This window comes from Thamnophis elegans, chromosome 2, assembly GCF_009769535.1.
Source record: "Thamnophis elegans isolate rThaEle1 chromosome 2, rThaEle1.pri, whole genome shotgun sequence".
NCBI classification, from domain to species: domain Eukaryota; kingdom Metazoa; phylum Chordata; class Lepidosauria; order Squamata; family Colubridae; genus Thamnophis; species Thamnophis elegans.
Genome location: NC_045542.1, coordinates 105,309,069 through 105,328,232, shown reverse-complemented (window position 1 = coordinate 105,328,232; position 19,164 = coordinate 105,309,069). Strand labels below are relative to the sequence as shown.

General features: G+C 40.8%; 1 protein-coding gene across 1 annotated transcript in view; it reads right to left on the bottom strand.

Moving 5' to 3' along the window:
* The window catches only part of TWF2 (twinfilin actin binding protein 2), a 77,522-nt gene extending 71,656 nt beyond the window's left edge, over nucleotides 1-5,866 (bottom strand). The window contains exon 1 of the mRNA XM_032209864.1: nucleotides 5,736-5,866. Coding sequence (XP_032065755.1) covers nucleotides 5,736-5,760 — 25 coding nt within the window. The 5' untranslated portion in view covers nucleotides 5,761-5,866. The remainder of the gene's footprint in view (nucleotides 1-5,735) is intronic.
* Nucleotides 5,867-19,164: the final 13,298 nt, after the last annotated feature.

The following is a 19,164-nucleotide window of genomic DNA, read 5'->3' as shown; positions in this document are numbered from 1 at the left end:
TTCCTGTCCTAACTGAAAGCTCTGTCAATTGTGGAGCTGACCGGCAACAGGAAGCCACAGCAGAGGGGTAAAAGAGGCACATGCAGCTCCAGAGCCGCAGGTTGCTGACCCCTGGCCTAAAGTAAGCCAGTGAGAAGGCAAAGTTATTAAAACATATTTTGAACTATTACTCTGGAAGACATTCAGCCTGTTGGATTACTTTAGCTCAATCAACAGCTTAAAAAACAGGCTTCTTTAAAACATCACACAGTGCTGTGTTCAGATAATTCACTACTTCAAATATGCAAATATACAGATATCCTAGAAAATTTACTTTCTGAGCATTTCACAGCTATAGAAAAAGAAGTAAAAAGGGAACGAATCGGTATGCTTCACTTCTGTTTTCCTTCAGACTTGTTTGCATAATAATATTTGAACAGGATTTGACTCATGGCTTTTACCCAAAAGGCTTCACTAGGGCAATTTGCCAGCATAAGCACAAAACTATCACAAAGGATATGAACAGCAGAAACACTTTAGCCTGGGATCAAAACTAATTATTTCCTACATGAAACAGCAGGATAGGTTAACGTATTTGAATAAGAAACACATTCACACAAATGTTCTGGTTTACCCATAATTTTGCCCAGATTAGAACAAGGCGCACAAGCAGCAACTTGATTTGAGCTAGTATGTTCTCCATGCCTGCTCTGTCAGAGAGATTCCACTGTGTTTAATTTCATTTTTCACAAACGTGGTTAGTGGAAAAAAAACCAAGGAAACCTGTTCCAACAAATTGATCTGCTTCTAATTAAGCCAACTGCAAATCACAAGTTATGAAACAGGCATAAAGCAAACTGTAATTTCTGGTCCATAAGTAAGAACTAAGGAGGATTAGTAGAAAGAAAAATAAAATGTTAGCAGCATAATCTTTCTCCTGGCTGTAGAGGAGGAAGAGATAGAAAATGAGTTAATTCTTTGGATTAATTCAGATTCATTCCAGTTTTCACATCAGCATTACTCCATTTGATTCTTGCTGATTTACCTTCTCTATTTAGTCATGCAACTCTATCTTTAGTCACAACCTAATCCAACTTCTATTTGCCGCACTAATGTCATTTCATTTGGGACCGCTATTTATTCAACACCATGGTTTTGATGGATAACCATTGCAGGCATTTTTGGGAAATAAAAAGTGGGATGATTTGGTATAGCTGTGTAACTAACTACAACAAATATACTTTAAATCACGGTTCTCAATGTGGAGCAGATGCCATCCAGATAGCCATGCCGTATTTCTAGGGGATTGCCCAAACATAACTGCCAGGCATGTGATCAATTTGTCATAACCTTCACATATCTATGCTAACTTAAGCAGCTGAATATTACTGTAGCTTATAGTAGTAAATATCTTTATAGTAACTATGGGTAGGTTATGGTCACAAAAGTAAATGGGGTTCAGAAATTGTGCCATAGAACAATGGTCTCAAAAGAAATCTCCTCTCAGGAGAGGAGAAGAAAATACAAGTAGCTGTTGTCTTACGACTACTATTGAGCGCAACATTTCCCTTGCTGGTCAAGGCTGTTGTTAAGTGAGTTGTGTTTCATTTTATGACCTTTTGCTATTATTAAGTGAAACATTTGAGTTGTTAAGCGTATCATGCAATCATTAAACGAATCTTGCTTCTCCCATTGACTTTGCTTGTCGAAGCCAGCTGAGAAATGATGATAACAACATGTCTCCAGGACACTGCAACTATTGCCAAGTGCCCAAATTTTGATCCCACGATCGTGGGGATGCTGCAATGGTGATAAGTGAAAACTGGTCATATGACACTTTTTTCAGGGCTGATATACCGTATTTTTCAGAATATAAGACGAACCTTTTTCCCTCAAAAGAGGGTGAAAATCTGGGTGCATCTTATACACTGAATGCAGCATTTTCTGCCTCTTGAAACCCCACCCTCTTTGCAAAAATGGCCGTGCATAGCCTTTAGGAGGCCTCCAGAGTGCTCCTGGGGGTTGCGAAGGGCATAAATGAGGGAAAAACGGGCCATTTTTTGCTTGTTTTTCCTCCCCCCCCCAGCCCGCAGGAGCACTCTGGAGGCCTCCTAAAGGCTATGCACGTCCTCTTTTTTTGACAAAAAACGGGCCCATTTTCGCAAAAAAACAGGCCATTTTTGGGAGGTTTGCTGAGTGCAAAAACTTTTTTTTGTAATTTGCCTCTTCAAAACCTTGGTGCAGCTCATACTCCGAAAAATACAGTAACTTCAGTTACAAAAGAAATGGTTGTAAATTGAGGACTATCTGTATCTAGATTTAATCCAAGGCAGCGACCATGATGAACTAAAAGAAAAGAATGAGTACTAAAGAAAGCTATTACATTTTGCATGCATGCAAGTGGGAAACTCTCTCCCAACACTTAAATCTTAACAGAGGCACAACTGACTGCAGAAAGATTTGTGAAAAAGGTGAAAAGAGATTCCCTTTTTCTAATGAGAACATAGTATAAAAACTGACAGAAAATAGTATAAGATGATATGTTGTGTGTGCATACTTTCAAGTCATAGTTGACTTCAGGAGACTGTCTGGGCAAGTCCCTGCAATTTGCTTCGTAAGATTTTGGAAGTGTTTGCTCATAGCTAGGGGTGAGAGACAGTGACTAACCTAAAGTCAACTAGCTGGCTTTGTGTTTAAGGCAGGAAGGACTACAATTCAGTCTCCGGGCTACTAGCCTGGTGCTTACCAGCTTCCCATTACACCAAACTGGCTCTAGAGATAATAAGGAATTTTTTTAAAAAATGGCAAAAACTTTTAAGAGAAATAGCAAGAACTTATTTCCGTTTTAGGGGGAAATCAGTCAGAAAAGCGGCTACCACTTTTGATTGCTTGATTACATGACAGCAAGTTGATATTAAGTCTTCGTCCCTATTATATCAGGAGGCTGTTTGAGGCTTGTGGCAAAGGAAAGGACTTGTAATTTAGCTGCTCCCAGGGCTGAAAGGCAACACCAGATGATTAGAAGGTCCATAGGTATCATTTCATGCTTTGCTATTATTATTATTCTGTGTTATGTTATTGATTACAGTATGATGCTATTGTTTACCATTTTAGTTTCCATCCTAGTTATTAGAACTGAACACTGATCTGATTAAAATATTGAAATGACATAAAAACCCAAGTAAATAATTAATGAATGGCAGATCAGGGATGAGCAAGCCCACAGGACAAAAACCACATACTAACATGCCATGGTTTTTCCTAACATACATACCAACACTTATACTTCCCTTGTGATACAATACTGTAAAATCAGCTGCAAAGTTACTATATACATAAACTTTAATACTAATAGAGGTAGTCCTCAACTTTTAACCATTCATTTAGTGACCATTCAAAGTTACAACAGCACTGAAAAAAGTGACTTGGTCATGTAATCAAATTTCGGATGCTTGGCAACTGGCTCATATTTATGATAGCTGCAATGTCCTGGAGTCATGTGGTTACCTTTTGTAGCTTTCTGTCAAGCAAACTCAATGGGGAAGAGATTCACTTAACAATCTGGTTACTAATTAACACCTGTGATGATTTACTTAACAACTGTGGCAAGAAAGGCCTAAAATGGGGCAAAATTCACTTAACAAGTATCTCGCTTAACAACAGAAATTTCGGGTTCAACTGTGGTTGTAAATCAAGGACTGCCTGTACACATTTAGTAACCATAATGAAATGGCACAATGAATGGTTCTGAACTAGAAATAGGGTTGTGGGTTCAAATTCATATCTCAATTTAGCCACAAAACGTACCAGGTGAGTATAGATCACCCACTGCTTTTTAGTCAAACTTACCCTAGAGGGTCGATATGTGGATAACACAATAGGAGACAAAAATATGACTAGATGAGATCATTGGAAGAAAGTTGGAATAAAATCATTATTTAAACGTGTATATTCCATTGTGATTAAAGCAGTTACATATCTCTGCATTTGTCTGCTAGTTTATGAATTGACCTTAAATTGTTATTACTGTAATCTTGCCAAATCTACCCTGAGAGTGTTTAAAATAGCTGAATTTTATCAAATCCAAGAAGCCTAGAAAATTGTAACAAAGATAATTATTGCTGAAGCTTAAACCATCAATATCCATGAGATTGTTCTTTCTTTCAGAGAAAAGCAGATGTGCAATTCACCCAGCCATTCAGTCAATCCAGCATGTAACTTAGTTTAAGTACTGCCCAGCAATACTGCTACTTTTACAAGTTCTGAGCACTACTGGTCACTCACTAGATATTTTCCTGGTTTTCAAACACAGTTCTTGCAAGTCAGCTTCATCCTTTTACATCAGATTGCACCTTTGCTGCTCTACTATCAGTCTCTCACTTTTTTGGATTATAGCCATTTATGCAGATTGCACTGTTTGAATGTAATGCACTTAAAATTAGCAGCATGCAACACTTCCAACTACTGAAAAAGTGCTGTCTAAGTCTAGAGACGGAATTTTGAAAACAGCTAGAGTAGGCCTCATAAGTATTCCCATAGCCTGACACTGTAAACTGAAAATCCACAGTCAGTTGTTAAAGCAAGATAAAGATGGGGGGCGGGGGGGGGGAGGCTGGAGAAGGGTTCAGGACAGGCCAGTTATAATCACTCCTATTTGATTTGTGCAGCTGATACATGTATAATTTACTGTAGTGATACAATCCCATTCTGACAGCTTTCCAAGTCAAATCTTTAATTATAGTTACTTCTTGTAGCACAGTAATTCTGTGGTGCATTTCAACAAAATCCATGCATGCAGAAAGACATTACGATTTAGCCTCTGGATGCTAAAGATACAAGGAAGCAGGGACATACTGTAAAACCATAGAGCCGCTTCCATGTGGTGAGGGAAATGGCTCCGGCAATTATGATTCACACTGCAGAGCCAACATGTTAGGCGATTTATACAGCAGCAACCAGAACAGGCTGCCACATCTCAGATCCATTGCAGAGTAGAGAAATGCCATGAGTACCTACAATATCCCATCAGCAACTGCACCCAAAGACATGAAATAAAAGAAGGAATCTTCTGTTTAATTTGAAATGTACACGTAAAACAGAAAACAAGTATGTATGTATGTATGTATATATGTATGAATGTATAATTACAGGCTAGCAAGGATCACTGTGCTCAAGCTTTCTAGAACATCCGGATAAGCACGGGCTAAGGAGATGATGCCTTTTACCTCCAAATAAATGGTGTAGACAACCCCTTTACTAAACGGATGCTTGCTGGTGACTATCATGTAAGAAAAAATCATGGGGCGCTGTGGGGTATCCTTGGCAATCACGACCACCCACACAGCATCGAGAGAGATTTCTAGGAATTACTTTTCATTGTAAAGGTGCCCCCCCTTGCTTCAAACAACCTCCCCTCTCCACCGCGCACAGGCAGATGGGTCACTCATAATCCCAGGCGTGAAAGACCAAGGGAATCAACCGGGAGGAAGAGTCGTCTGAACGATGGAGGCCGAGCTCGCGTGTCGGAACCCCTTTTCTTCGACCCCTAAACCGGGAACGGAGCAGGAGGGGGAGAAGAATTGAGGTTTGGGCGAGAAGGACGGCCACCCACCAAGGCAAAGCCGGGGGAACCGGTATGAATGGGCAGCAGCGGCTTGGGCGGGCCGCTTGGCGACAGGCTCCGGGGCGGCACAAAAGGTAGTGGCAACAGCCCCCCCCCCCCACCCATCCCCTCCCAGGGCTCCCCGTTTTCCTACCGTGGATGCCGGTCTGGTGAGTCATGGCTCCGCAGCTGCTCCGCTTCACCAGATCGCAGCTCAGCCCCGTCTCCGACTCTGGCGCAGGAAACGGTTTGATTGCAGCACCGCCTGCTTCCGGGTTCCTGCTGACTGGGGCTGGCGGGGCTGGGCGAGAGCCGCCCGAGGCAAGGCCGAGCGTGTCGCCAAGCGAGCGGCGCTCCGAGATGAGGGGCGGCGCTGCAGCGAGGCCTCCATTCATTGCTGTCGCCCACGGATCTGGAACGAGAGCTCCGCCGTGTGGGAGCCGGGGAGGGCGACGCGCTTCATTCAGCGTAGGGCGCAGCCCCAAGCCCACGGACCTCAGGTTTCTTAGGGAAGAGGAAGAGCACCATCCGCACAAGAAGTCCGGCGCCTGAAATAATGTGGCATGGAGTGGCTTGGCCCTTCTGAGCTATTCCGAGAAGAACCGTTTGCTGGACCGTTTAATACAAAGAAAGGGGAAGGGAGAGTTTAGAGACAAGATCAGTTTTTCCTCGAACCCATCACTCTGCTAAACAACTAATTCCCTCACCACTGTCAACTTATTCACTAAGGCTGCATTACTATTACTATTAGTCTTCCCATCGTTCCTAACACCCATCTCCTCCCACTTATGACTGTATGACTGTAAGTTTGTTGCTTGCATCCTTACCATTTATATTGTTTCCTGTTTACTTATTTGTACCCTATGACTATCATTAAGTGTTGTATCTTATGATTCTTGGTGAATGTACCTTGTCTTTTATGTACACTAAGAGCATATGCACCAAAGACAAATTCCTTGTGTGTCCAATCACACTTGGCCAATGAAGAATTTGTTTATTCTATTCTATTCTATTCTATTCTATTCTAATTTCCACATGAGTAACAGTGGTGAGAAGACCCCTTTGGGTTATCTATAAAGGCAAGCTTGGCTAGCCCTTGTGAGGAAACTGGATTAGCACATCAAGTGAATCCAAACACTTCCCTCATGGTTGCAACGAGCAACAAAAAAAGGACGTCAAGACCGAGCCCCCACTGCCACCCGTCCATGCCCACCCAGAACTGATACCTATTCTATTCTATTCTATTCTATTCTATTCTATTCTATTCTAAAGAGGAACAGTTTGGAAAAGCCAGGCAGGAAAAAATCTAGCTTGGGGTGGTTCTACATCTCAAAGTGGGTTCCTATTAGTGTCCTGTGTTGAGAATTTCATAACATTATTTTTTAAAAAAATATATCTTTGTATTCTGCTTGATGAAAAGAGTCAAGTTTGGCGTAGTAGCAGGTTACAAACTGGAAGACCCGGAATCTTATGCACAAAGCCAGCTGGATAACCTTGGGCTTTCTCTTAGCCCTAGCCCTAGGAAGGAGGAAATAGCAAACCACTTCTGAAATCTGTCCAAGAAAGCTGCAGGGACTTGTCCAGGCAGTCACCAGGAGCCAGACTTGAAGGTATATATACCCACCCCCCCACCGTCTGCCTGCCTTTGAAAAGAATCACATTTCATTGAATTTCTCATGTATGACTGTGGAGATGCAGACTTGGGAGGGAGGGAGAGTTCATACAGTGAGTAACAAATTAACCAATCATATCTTAGTGTAGATGGTTGTGGGAATGAAGGTTAGTTTAAGACAGGGGTCCCCAAACTTGGCAACTTTAAGACTTGTGGACTTCAATTCCCAGAATTCTCCAGCATAATTTTCCAGCATAATTCTGGGAGTTGAAGTCCACAAGTCTTAAAGTTGCCAAGTTTGAAAACCTTTGGCTTTCCTTTGAACCTAGACATGGAATTGAAGAAGTGGTGGTTCAATTAACAATGGCCTATTGTGCAAACAGCCTGTATGTAAGGTTGCAGGAAACAGCCCAAAGCATTCAGAAAGAATTTCCAGAGCCAGTTAGATCTAATGGTTAAGACACCAGGCTAAAAACTGGGAGAGCACAGTTCTGCCCAGCTGTAAAAGCCAGCTGGGTGACTTTATAAGTCTGTAGCCTAACCCACTTCACAGGATGGTGGTTGTGGGGAAAATAGGAGTAGAAGAGTGTACTTGATAGGTTTGCCATATTGATTTGTAAAAATAAAGGTGGGATGAAGAAGTTTCCTCGGTTCTGACTGAATGGTGGTGAATATCTTCCACCATTCAGTCAGAATTGAAGAAGCTTCTTAGATAAGAAGCAAAACATCTTCAAGGAAAACAAAGTCCAGTTGCCTTTTGAAAAAGCATCTTTGAGACAATAAAAGTGGGATGTGAAAAATAAAATAAATCTAAGATGAAAAACAGAAGCCTCGTTTTCAGATTTAACGGTTTGGTTGAAATTGGAAGATCAGTTGGGATATGCTCTTCCATTAAAAGTTTAGTAGATCATGTGTTTGAAAAACAGCTGCTTTGCTTATAGTGCTGCAATATTGCCCTGCAATAAATACATGTAGGCTGTGGGATATAAAACATAGTTTAAGATGCCCAATTTGGAAAATAAGGTAATAAGGCACCACCATAGCAATATGTGTTGGCAAAAAATGTCCTACTGTCTCTGTATTTCCCCTACCCCCACCCCACCCCCACTGTTCTCCATCTTCCAAAGACTCTCAATGTCTGCTTCTCACTGGCTTTGCTCTTTTTCTCCTGATTATTTTCTTCCAAAGCATCACAGTAACAACTAGCAAGGCAGCCAGCCCATGTTACCTTCTCAGATAAACTCAATGTTAATCGCAGCTCTGTTACAAAAGGAGAGCAACAAACATTAGGAAGGGTGGGCTGTGTAAGGTGACCAGACGTCCCGATTTCAGCAGGACAATCACGCTTTATAACAATTTGTCCCGTGTCCTGGGCCGTTTTAAAAAAGTCCCGATTTTCTGGCTTCATGTTGAAAGCCCAGTGGATTTGCTTAAGAAATCCTAATCGGGGCAAGACAAAAGACACTCTGTCTAATCCCTCTCTCTGTCTCAGTACTTTCATTGAAGATATTAAAATGTTAAAGCAACAAAACGGACCCCCCCGCCCCTTTTACCTCATTTTATAAGAAAAAATGACCAAGTACCATAGAGCTGCAGGAAACACTTGGCTAGAGAGGTCGTGAGTGTTACTTCCTGGATTTTCCGGAGGGGAGGGGCACGGAGGTTGGAGGTCTGCTTGTGTAGAAAAAATGGTGGCTTTGAAAAATATTTCCCTGACTAATTTCACCATTTCAATTTGCTCAGTTCTTTGTATTAACATCTACATCATTCTGGGTTGACTTGGAGTGCAAGCCTGCTGGTAAGTGAACTGGGTTTTTTTCTTTTATATTTTTAATGTATTTTAAAATAATATTTTATTTATTGTGCATAGGATTTTTTAAAATTCTGTGTGGATTCTTTTTTTAAATTGTCTTAGACTATTTAAAAAAAGATTATATCCAAAATAAATTGAAGTGAAACCATGTTTAAAAATTCTATGCCCAATACTTTTGAAATATATTGTGCATAGAAAGAATAGTTTGAAATGTTTTACTTCAATTTATTCTGTGTGGATTCCTTTTTTAAATTGTCTTAAGCTATTTAAAAAAATTCTATCCAAAATACAAAATACCAGCTGCAGTTATTCACTTAAGAACTGTGGCCAGAAAGGTGGTATAATGGGCTTAGTGACCAAAGTTACAATGGCATTGAAAAAAGTGACTGATGACCATTTTTCACACTTAGCGACCATTTTCACACTTAGCGACCGTTGCAGCATCCTCATGGTCACGCGATCAAAATTTTGATGTTTGGCAACAGATTCGTATTTATGATGGTTTCAGTGTTCTGGGGTCATATAATCACCTTTTGACAAAGTCAAATGGGGAAACCAGATTCACTTATGTTACTAACTTATCAGCTGCAGTTATTCACTTAAGAACTGTGGCAAGAAAGGTGGTATAGTGACCAAAGTTACAATGGCATTGAAAAAAGTGACTGATGACCATTTTTCACACTTAGCGACCATTTTCACACTTAGTGACCATTGCAGCATCCTCATGGTCACATGATCAAAATTTTGATGTTTGGCAACAGTTACAATTTATATTTGTAAATTGTAGTTATGTTGAAATAAAAAAAATACTACAATACTATTTTTGCGTTGTATGAAATTTTTTGTTGCTCCGTATACATTTTTTAATCACCCCCCCCCCACCCCCCGGTCAAAGGTGTCCCTCTTTACCAATCTGAAAATCTGGTCACCTTACTGTAAAGACAGCATAATATTTGCAATGCCTGCCACTTTTTTGTTTTCAGATTCTCTGTTGTAGTCACTGAAAAATAGTGGTACATAATGTATATTCATAATTTACGTGAATTGGGTAGTTTTTGGAAGAAAGATATCTAAAACAGTGAGGTAAAGATTTATTTAAAAAATGTTTTCCAAGAGACACTTAAAAACTCTCACTCTGCTAGCCTTATTTTCTCACCCTCCCCACAGTATACAGTAACAACTATTATTGGAATGATATTGCTGTAATAATAAATGAGTGGATAGCCATGCTTCAGATATATGTGTCTATCTGCATTTATAGTTTGAGAGTCTGGGTAACTCAAAAGGAAACATACATTGGGATTACAGGTTGAAGATTACAGAACAGTGGAATAAAATTACATGGAATAAAAATAGAATGTACTTTGGGTGGATTGTAAGTTTCCAGACAGCCCAATTATATATGGTTTTTCTTTTCAGCAATAGTGCTTTAGAACTATGCTTTCTATCTCTCAGTAGTTTAATATCTCATGTTTTTTTTCCAGAAAAGGTATTTACTCAACAGAAAAAAGGCATATAAAGAGTTATTCTAAAGTTAAGAATATAACTTTTGTAAGGAAGTATTCCAGAGTTGGTGAAAGAAAATAAAAACAAACCTCGTGTAAGAAATACACAGGGATAAGTGATAAGAGGGCTATTTAAATCTCTATAGCTAAGAGCCTGTCAGGTGCTCTTTAGCAGGGGAAAGAGTTCCCCTCAAGTGACTGCTGAAACTGCAAAGTCCATCCAAAGGGAAAAAAGATGAGCTGAAAGAAGAGACAAGTGATAAAAGCCCCAGAGTCTAATCAATAGAAGCCATGTTTACAAGGATCTGCAATTTAAGTCCTTTAGATAAAGAGGATACAGAAGCCCATTCCTTTTACTAATGCTTTGGGTGTTTATTGCCTCTAACTGGCAGGAGATTATAGATGCAGAAAGCCAGGGCACACAAGGCTGAATTAAAAATAATGGCTCCATCTTGCAAAAGGGTTTCCACTGAGAGTTCAATAGTTTTTCCATGGGAATCCTTTAGCTGACAGTTTCTTCTGTATGAATAATCTCCTAGAGCAGTGATTCCCAACCTTCCTAATGCCGTGACCCTTTAATACAGTTCCTCATGTTGTGGTGACCCCCAACCATAAAATTATTTTTGTTGTTACTCTATAACTGTAATTTTGCTACTGTTATGAATCGTAATGTAAATATCTGATCTGCAGGATGTATTTTATTGTTATAAATTGAACATAATTAAAGCATAGTGATTAATTGCAAAAACAATATGTAATTATATATTGTGAAATATTTCTTGATATATCTATATATTAAGAGAATATATTTTTCTCTTTCTCTCTCTTTCTGTCTCTCTGTCTGTCTCTGTCTGTGGCTTTTTGTCTCTCTCCCCCTCCCTTCTCCTCTGTCATTCTCTTTCTATCTCTCTGTCCCTCTCCTCCCTCCCCATCTCTGTCACTCTGTGTGTGTGTGTCTCTCTCTCTCACACGCACACAGACACACATACTGTGATCACCTTTAATCACAGGTTAAAAGTACCTGGCAGCTGCGTTTTCCCCTCGGAGAAAGTCCCCGAGGCTGTAATTTATGGGGTGTGCGCATGCTATGCGCCTATGTTTTCAATGCCGTGGAGCCATGACGAGGCCCTGCGCGGCTGGCAATGACTCCGGAGCCCGTTTGGGAAGACGAGGAACGCAAGGGGGACCCTTTTCCTGCATATGGGCTCCGGACCCCACACATCTTTCACAGTTGTCTCGTTTCCAATTGAGGGGATCCATGCAGAGGATTTCTCCCCCCAATTGGAAACGAGGCCACGCCTGCCCCCTGCCCGGCCCGCTTGATGAAGTGGTGGCAGCAGCACATTGCTGGGCGATGGGCAGCGTGGAGGAGGGCGCGGCCTCTGGGCCTCTTCTTGCGGGACATGCTGGCTGGCACTGCTTCAGAGCGCCCCGGCCGCTGGCTCCTCCGCATGCAGCCTGGCTCCCAGCACCGCCGGCATCCCGTCCGGTGCCCGTCCTTGGCAGCAAGGAAGGGGTCCGGACCCAACACATCTTTCACAGCCACCTCATTTCCAATTGGGGGGATCCATGGAGAGGATTTCTTCCTTCCCCCAATTGGAAACAAGGCAGCTGTGAAAGACAAGGCAGCACTTTGTCAGAGTGAGAACACTTTCCCACCTTTATGAAGTCTCCGAGGCTGTAATTGTACAGGGAGCTGCGGCGACGCTCTACGTGGCTGGCAATGACTGCGGAACCCATCCGCGGGAGGTTTCGAGGAACGCGAGGTGGAGTTTAAAGTTTAGAGTTCCGATGGTCTTAGCGCCCCCTGTGAAAATGTTGTTCAACCCTCAAAGGGGTCGCGACCCACAGGTTGAGAACCGCTGTCCTAGAGGAAGAATCTGTTTTGTTCTGGTAACAGATTGTAGAAAGTTAGCACCCACCCCTCTCCTAGAAAATGAAATATTCTAGGAAATATTAAAAAGGCAGAATATATTTCCCTCGTTGAGAAATTGAGAAACAGGTTTTTTAGGCGGGAAGCAGACTCACTCTTAATAGCCCACGCCCTCCTCCAATAGCCCACAGCAGATGTCAGCACTTAAGAGAGAAAGAGATAGTTAGGTCTATTCATAAGCAAATGCCCTCACCCAAGATCCAACAAAGGTAGGATTAGCCCTCTATCTATCTAGCTATAGAACTCACCACATGGCACCTGGGGAGATTACATCACCCAGCAAGATTCAACCAGAGTGAAAGACAGACTCAAGACACTACAAAGTTACCCTGCATGGCGCCATGGAAGTCTGATAACCAATCAGAATACATTTCTTACACAGGAACAGGAAGCTGCAAGGCGGGGCCCAAGAGAGGGTTTAAATCTCCCTCACTCACTCATGTGCTCTTTTTTGCCCAGGACCTCAAACCATGTGGTCCTATCCACCATTAAACCATCTTTCCAAGCATCTTCCATGTTTCCAGTGTCTTTCTTCCAACTTGGAACTGAACCCAGATGTACATTTCTTCCAACAATGTAACTGGATTGCTTTTTCTTAGCTTGAAAAATGCTTTAATAGTTCTTCTGTTTCTTTAGTTAGGAAATTTTGCAAAAATGATGGCATGATCAGTGTTTATTCAGAGTTATTTTCCTGTTCTCCAGTCTCCGAAGGTCTAGTTCAGTATCTTGCTGATTGTCTTATTTTCATTCTATTATAGCATCAGTGTAATTTGATCCTCAACACACTTTTTTTTATTTTCTAAATCCTGGTTTAAGTCATAATATGATTTAGGTGAGTTTTCATGGAATCAGAATTGGAAATGATTATAGCGGTCATCTTCTCCAATCCCCTGCTCAGTGTGGGATCCATTAGCGCACCAGTTCACAAAAGGTTTGGTCTCGTGACCCCTTTACAATCTTAAATATGATTGAGGATCCTAAAGAGCTTTATTTTATGTGAGATCTATCCAGACGTCCATCCACCCTGTTGAATCAGAGTTTACTCCTGACAAGATCATTTCAAGATTTCCAAAGCAGTTTGCAACTGCCTGCTTCTTAGAGATAGTGACTAGCCCAAGATCAGCCAGTTGTCTTTGTGCCTAAGGCAGAGAAATAGAACTCATGTTCTTCAAGTTTCCAACCTGATGTCTTAAAACCACTACACCAAATGAGCTCTCCTATCTATATTTATTGTACTGGAAGTTAAAATCAAGAAATACTTGAGAACTGCTGCACTAAAACATCTCTGATAATGATCTATCCAGCCTCTCTGAAAAGACCAGCTTCTGTCTAAAGACCACTAGAACATTGTATGAATTCAGTAATAGCAGTTAGTTCACTAAATCAAGCTTAAAACCTTTATGTATTAGAGAAACCAAACTGAATATATTGGAAAGTATACTGAAAATAAATGCTAAGTGTAAATAATAGGAATGATATTTGTTACAGTTTATTAAAAAACAGGCTCTTATTAATTATCCAGATTTCTGACACTTTTAAATAGACAATATGATGATACCAAATCTGGTCAAAGGCATTTCCTGATTTTTTTTTTTTTTTTTTTGCACACTATCTAGTTTTCCTTCAGTGTTCTATTGCCATCTAGTGGATTTTCAGATTTGGCTTTTTTAAAAATTGCAACAGATATAAGCTACCTCCTTTTTGCAGAAGGGTGCAAATGAAGTAAGTTCTGATGAAATTCGAAAATTCAAAGGTGGCAAGATTCCATCTGACTTCAAAATTTCAGATTTATAAAAGCAACAGGTCTTGCTTATGTCTTGGTAATAGGCTAGAGAGAAAGGTGTAGAAGGACCATACATCAATATTGTATACAGAAATGGCACAACTACCATCATCAATCTGCAAAGATCAACGAAGTGATCCAATTTCACTGAAACTATTCTCAGCAAAATCTAGAAGTAATTGTCTCAATTGTCTGAAGTGATCCAAAGAAATAGAATTAACAATAAATAACCTTGACCATCTATATTTTGTCATCTTTAGTATGATCTTAAAAGACAAATAATAGAATTAACATCAGTGAATTATTAGGCTATTATTAGGAAACAAGTCATGTATAAGAATTATTCCAAATCTTGGTCTATAAAAAATTGAACATCATGAATTGTGAAGGTCAACAGCTGGATCCACTGATTATATTCCATTTAAAGTCAGTTTTTATTAGATGGATGGCCATGTAAATTTGATTAATGAAAAATTCCACCTCAAACAAAATATATCATGAAAGGTGTTCTGAAAGAAATTCTGAACTGAAACTGAATTAGAGAATGTTTGGACAACTTAATGTTGCATTACAAAAGCATCATACTAACCTACTTAAAGACAAAATTATTTACTCGGTGTATATTATCTGGGCTGATGTGATTGCAAAACATGGGTGTTAAATGCAAATGTGATATGCAAATTGAAAACTACCCCAAAAACCCAGGAAATGGTAAATGCTTAACATATTACAAGAAAAAAAATACATGGATTTTTCAACAGATAATATGCCATAATTTACCATGGTATTGTTTAGTATGTTTTAATGAGTTATTTTGTATTAATCATGGCTTTATTTTTCTTTGTGTACACTGCCCTCTCACATGGTTTGTGACTGGGCAGCCATATATATGCAAGTTGGGCAGCCAAATATATGCATAAATGAAATAAAGCATGTAATGATGTAGCAATAGCACTTAGAGTCTTAGACTTATATACCGCTTCACAGTGCTTTACAGCCCTCTCAGAGCAGTTTAGAGTCAGCATAATAATGCCCCCAACAGCCCGGGTCCTCATTTTACCCACCTCGGAAGGATTGAAGACTGAGTCAACCTGGAGCTGCTCAGGATCAAACTCCTGGAGTGAGCAGTGAGTTAGCCCTACAATACTGTATTCTAACCTCTACGCCACCATGGCTCTGATAGTTTCACTGAAATGACAATGGACTGGCTATACGATACAATGAACAGATCAACCTTAGACTATAGCAATCCTCACATCTATAGAAATGCTGGGCAAATGATGTAACTCAATTCCAAAGGTGTATAACTGGAAAGGTTAAAGCAACTGAAGAGATCATGAATTGTAATCAATAGATTTGGCATGATAATGTCGATGCATGTAGGTCTACTTTGGAATAAGCCTCATCGAAGTATGTGAAATAAACAAATTGGAATAAACCACTTTATGCTTAGATTGATATGTGAATCCAATCAATACCTGGTAGAACTGCATGCATCAGGACACTGGCTCTGAGAAAGTAGAAGGTCCTTTTCCCTTGGGTCTGTTCAAACAGACCTTTTCAATCCTCTTTTTACAAGTAGACATTGGGACTGTGTATCTGGATGATTTGGCATTAGAAAACTACAAGAGAACATTTCAGCATTGTAGGACACATTGCTAACCTCCAATTCGCATCCTGCAGGAAAAGCACAACTTCAGAAGAGTCTAGAGTGCATAAAGGTTTAAGTTCACTTTGCCTCATCTATTATAGTTCAAAACAGTGTTCCAAAATAGGATTAAAATAATAGAAAATAGTATTGCAAAAATTGAAAACTTTTATGCAAATGTGAGTCATTTTTCATCTTCCTGTTACCCGGGAACAATTCCAGAATGCTGCAGAAGGACGGATCCCCCACTTATGAACCTTGTATGAGGTTGGGATGGGAATTCAGTCTAGATTATTTGCATCTTCCCTTGCAGAAAAATAAAGTAAGCAAACCCACCTTCCAATCCATCTTGATTCCAGATACTTCCATGCTCATAGATACTGTATTCTTGATAGTAGTGTAGCATTGTTTGCCATCACCATCTTTTAGAATTTTATTTAATCAGGAACCATGACAGTAATGGTTTCCTCTTATCTTCACTACTGGTTTGGAACTGGGAGCGCACACAGCGCTTCTGCTCATGGGCAGAGCATCCGTGATGAAGTCTGAGTGGGTGGGCAGAGCCTCCTGTCACCGCTGCCACTACTGGTTTGCCTGAACCGGCAGAATACCACCTCTGAACTAGGACCATATTAAGCAAATAGCTGTTGCTAAGGCATTCTTGAAGGGACACAATGGCTCAGTGGCTAAGAAGGTCAGCAGTTTGGTGGTTCAAATCACTAGCATTGCATAGCGGAGTGAGCTCCCGTTACTTGTCCCAGCTTCTGCCAACCTAGCAGTTCAAAAGCATGTAAAAATTCAAGTAGAAAAAACAGAAACCACCTCTGGTTGGAAGGTAACAGCGTTCCATGCGCCTTCGGTGTTTAGTCATGCCAGCCACATGACCACGGAGATGTGTTCAGACAGCACTGGCTCTTCGGCTTTGAAACAGAGATGAGCACCGCCCCCTAGAGTCAGGAACGTATGTGCGAGGGTAACCTTTACCTTTATCTTAAGGCATTCTTCTCATTGTGTATTCCCCATTATGTGCTTGCTTAATCATTTGTAATCTCTTCGATACAGGTAAAAGTAAACATTAATTTTCTCACACTAATTATCCCAAAAGCTGTATGAAGTTTACAAAGAGCACAGGAGTGAGGGGAAAAAGGGGCTTATAAAGTTTACCTCTTTTTTCTCCACCTTTCTTGAGACAAGTTTCAGAACATGAACCTTCCTTGCCATTAGGGCTCACCAGATTGTTTGCATTCATATCCTCTTGACCTTTAATTATTTAGGGCCAATTTCTTAAACTCTTTCCAAGATTTATGACCATAGAGGCATCTCTCTTGGTGTTTTCCTCCTTTGGAATCTCTCCTACAAATTTTAAACTGTCAATATATGGATTAACAAAAACAATGCCATATTTTATAAGATGCAAAAAGGTTTCAAGCTTAAAACAAGTTGCAACTTTCCGAGAAATATTTTTAAACATTCTGTACATCTTTAGTCTAATTATTAGTAATTTTATACCTTGTTTTTTTCCCCATCAAAGTTTCAGGTAATGCACAAGTAGTCCTCACTTACCTTAACAATAGAGATTGGGATCATAATTTCCACCACTAAACAATGCAGTCAGAAAACATAATATCACTTTAGCTTAGTGATGGAAATTCTATCACTTCCGTCTGGAACTATTACGCAGAAAATCAGGAGATTACCATTTGTAGCCGCCTGCTGGTTTCTTCATTCCTTGCTTGTAGGAGGCTGGAAAAGGCTACATGGCAGTGGATCTGGATACTTGAGAGACCGCCTTCTGCCAATTACATCCCTGCGACCAATAAGATCACATAGATTAGGCCTCCTCCGCATCCCATCGGCCAGCCAGTGTCGGCTGGCAACTACAAGGAGGAGGGCCTTCTCAGTAGTAGCCCCAACCCTTTGGAACGAGCTCCCCGTAGAGATTCGCACCCTCTCCACCGTCCAGGCCTTCCGCATAGCCCTTAAGAACTGGCTCGCCCGTCAGGCCTGGGGACAAGGATAGTTACCCCTCCCGAATGATGAATGTATGTTGTTGACTATTTTATTATATGTCTCTATCTTAACGTCTGTATTCCCCCTCCCCGATTTTATGTGAGCCGCCCTGAGTCCCCTCAGGGAAAAGGGCGGCCTACAAATATTAATAAAATCTACAAATCTACAAAATCATGTGACTGCAGGGACTCTGTGATGGTTGTAAGAATGAGGACTGTTCCACCTGTTCAGTGCCATCATAAGTTTCAACAGTTACTGAACAAGTGGTCTTTAAGTGAGGAACACCTGTACACGAAGGTCGTCTCTCATTTTATTCTCAGTCATGAAAACCTGTGAAATTACCATTCATATCCCATATGTATGATTTGATTTTTTCTTTATACGTACTGGGAAGGCAGGTTTTGTTGTTTGTAAACCATGCATTCTGGCTAGGATGAACAAATGCTGGTGGCTCATGTATCCATATAATCCATGTAATCTCCTTATTTGCCTCCTTTGCTTCCTCTCTGACTAGGATTGCGGGAAACTGAATTTCCTGCAATTTCAGGATGGAAAACAGATAAAGACAATCCTGAAAATATGCATATTACAATTATAAAATAAAGGACAGCTACACAACTTTTCCTCTTAAGCTATATCTTACCCCAATAAAATGTTGCCTCAGACTACGCAAAATATTAAATGCAGACTTTACCAACTTAAAATAATATTGATTCTGATCTGAGGGTAGGATCCTTGTTCTGACTCCCCTCTGTCCGGTGAGTACCGCCGACACAAGCTGTTAGCCACGCTTTATTCACAGTAATTACTCACAGACAAGACGGTGGCAGCAACCCAAACTCCCACAGATAAGAGATACACACAAGAGCTTCTCCAGCTTAGTATAAATGGTTGTGTCCTGCAAAAAGTCTCCTCCCAAAGTCTCTTCTTATATACTCTCTTGGGAGGAGCCAAATCACAACCACTTGGACCTGATTATCTCCTATGAGTCTGTCTCGTAATTACTGCCTTCACTTCTCCGCCCTTCTCTGCCTGGCGTCAGGGACAGACTCCCTTCGATCTTCACCACTGCTCCATGCCTCAGGAATCTCCTGGTGGCCAACCAGCCTCTCTGACTTTCTGCTCGGAGTCTGAACCCTGCCCAGGGTCCTCCACATCTTCCAGAGCAGAATCATAGGGTCCCTCGCTATTGGAGTCTGTCAGCAGCTCCAACGGCTCCTGCTGGGCCACAACAAATCCTAAACTCAAGTGATTGAAGTTACAGATAGCCTTGAATCAG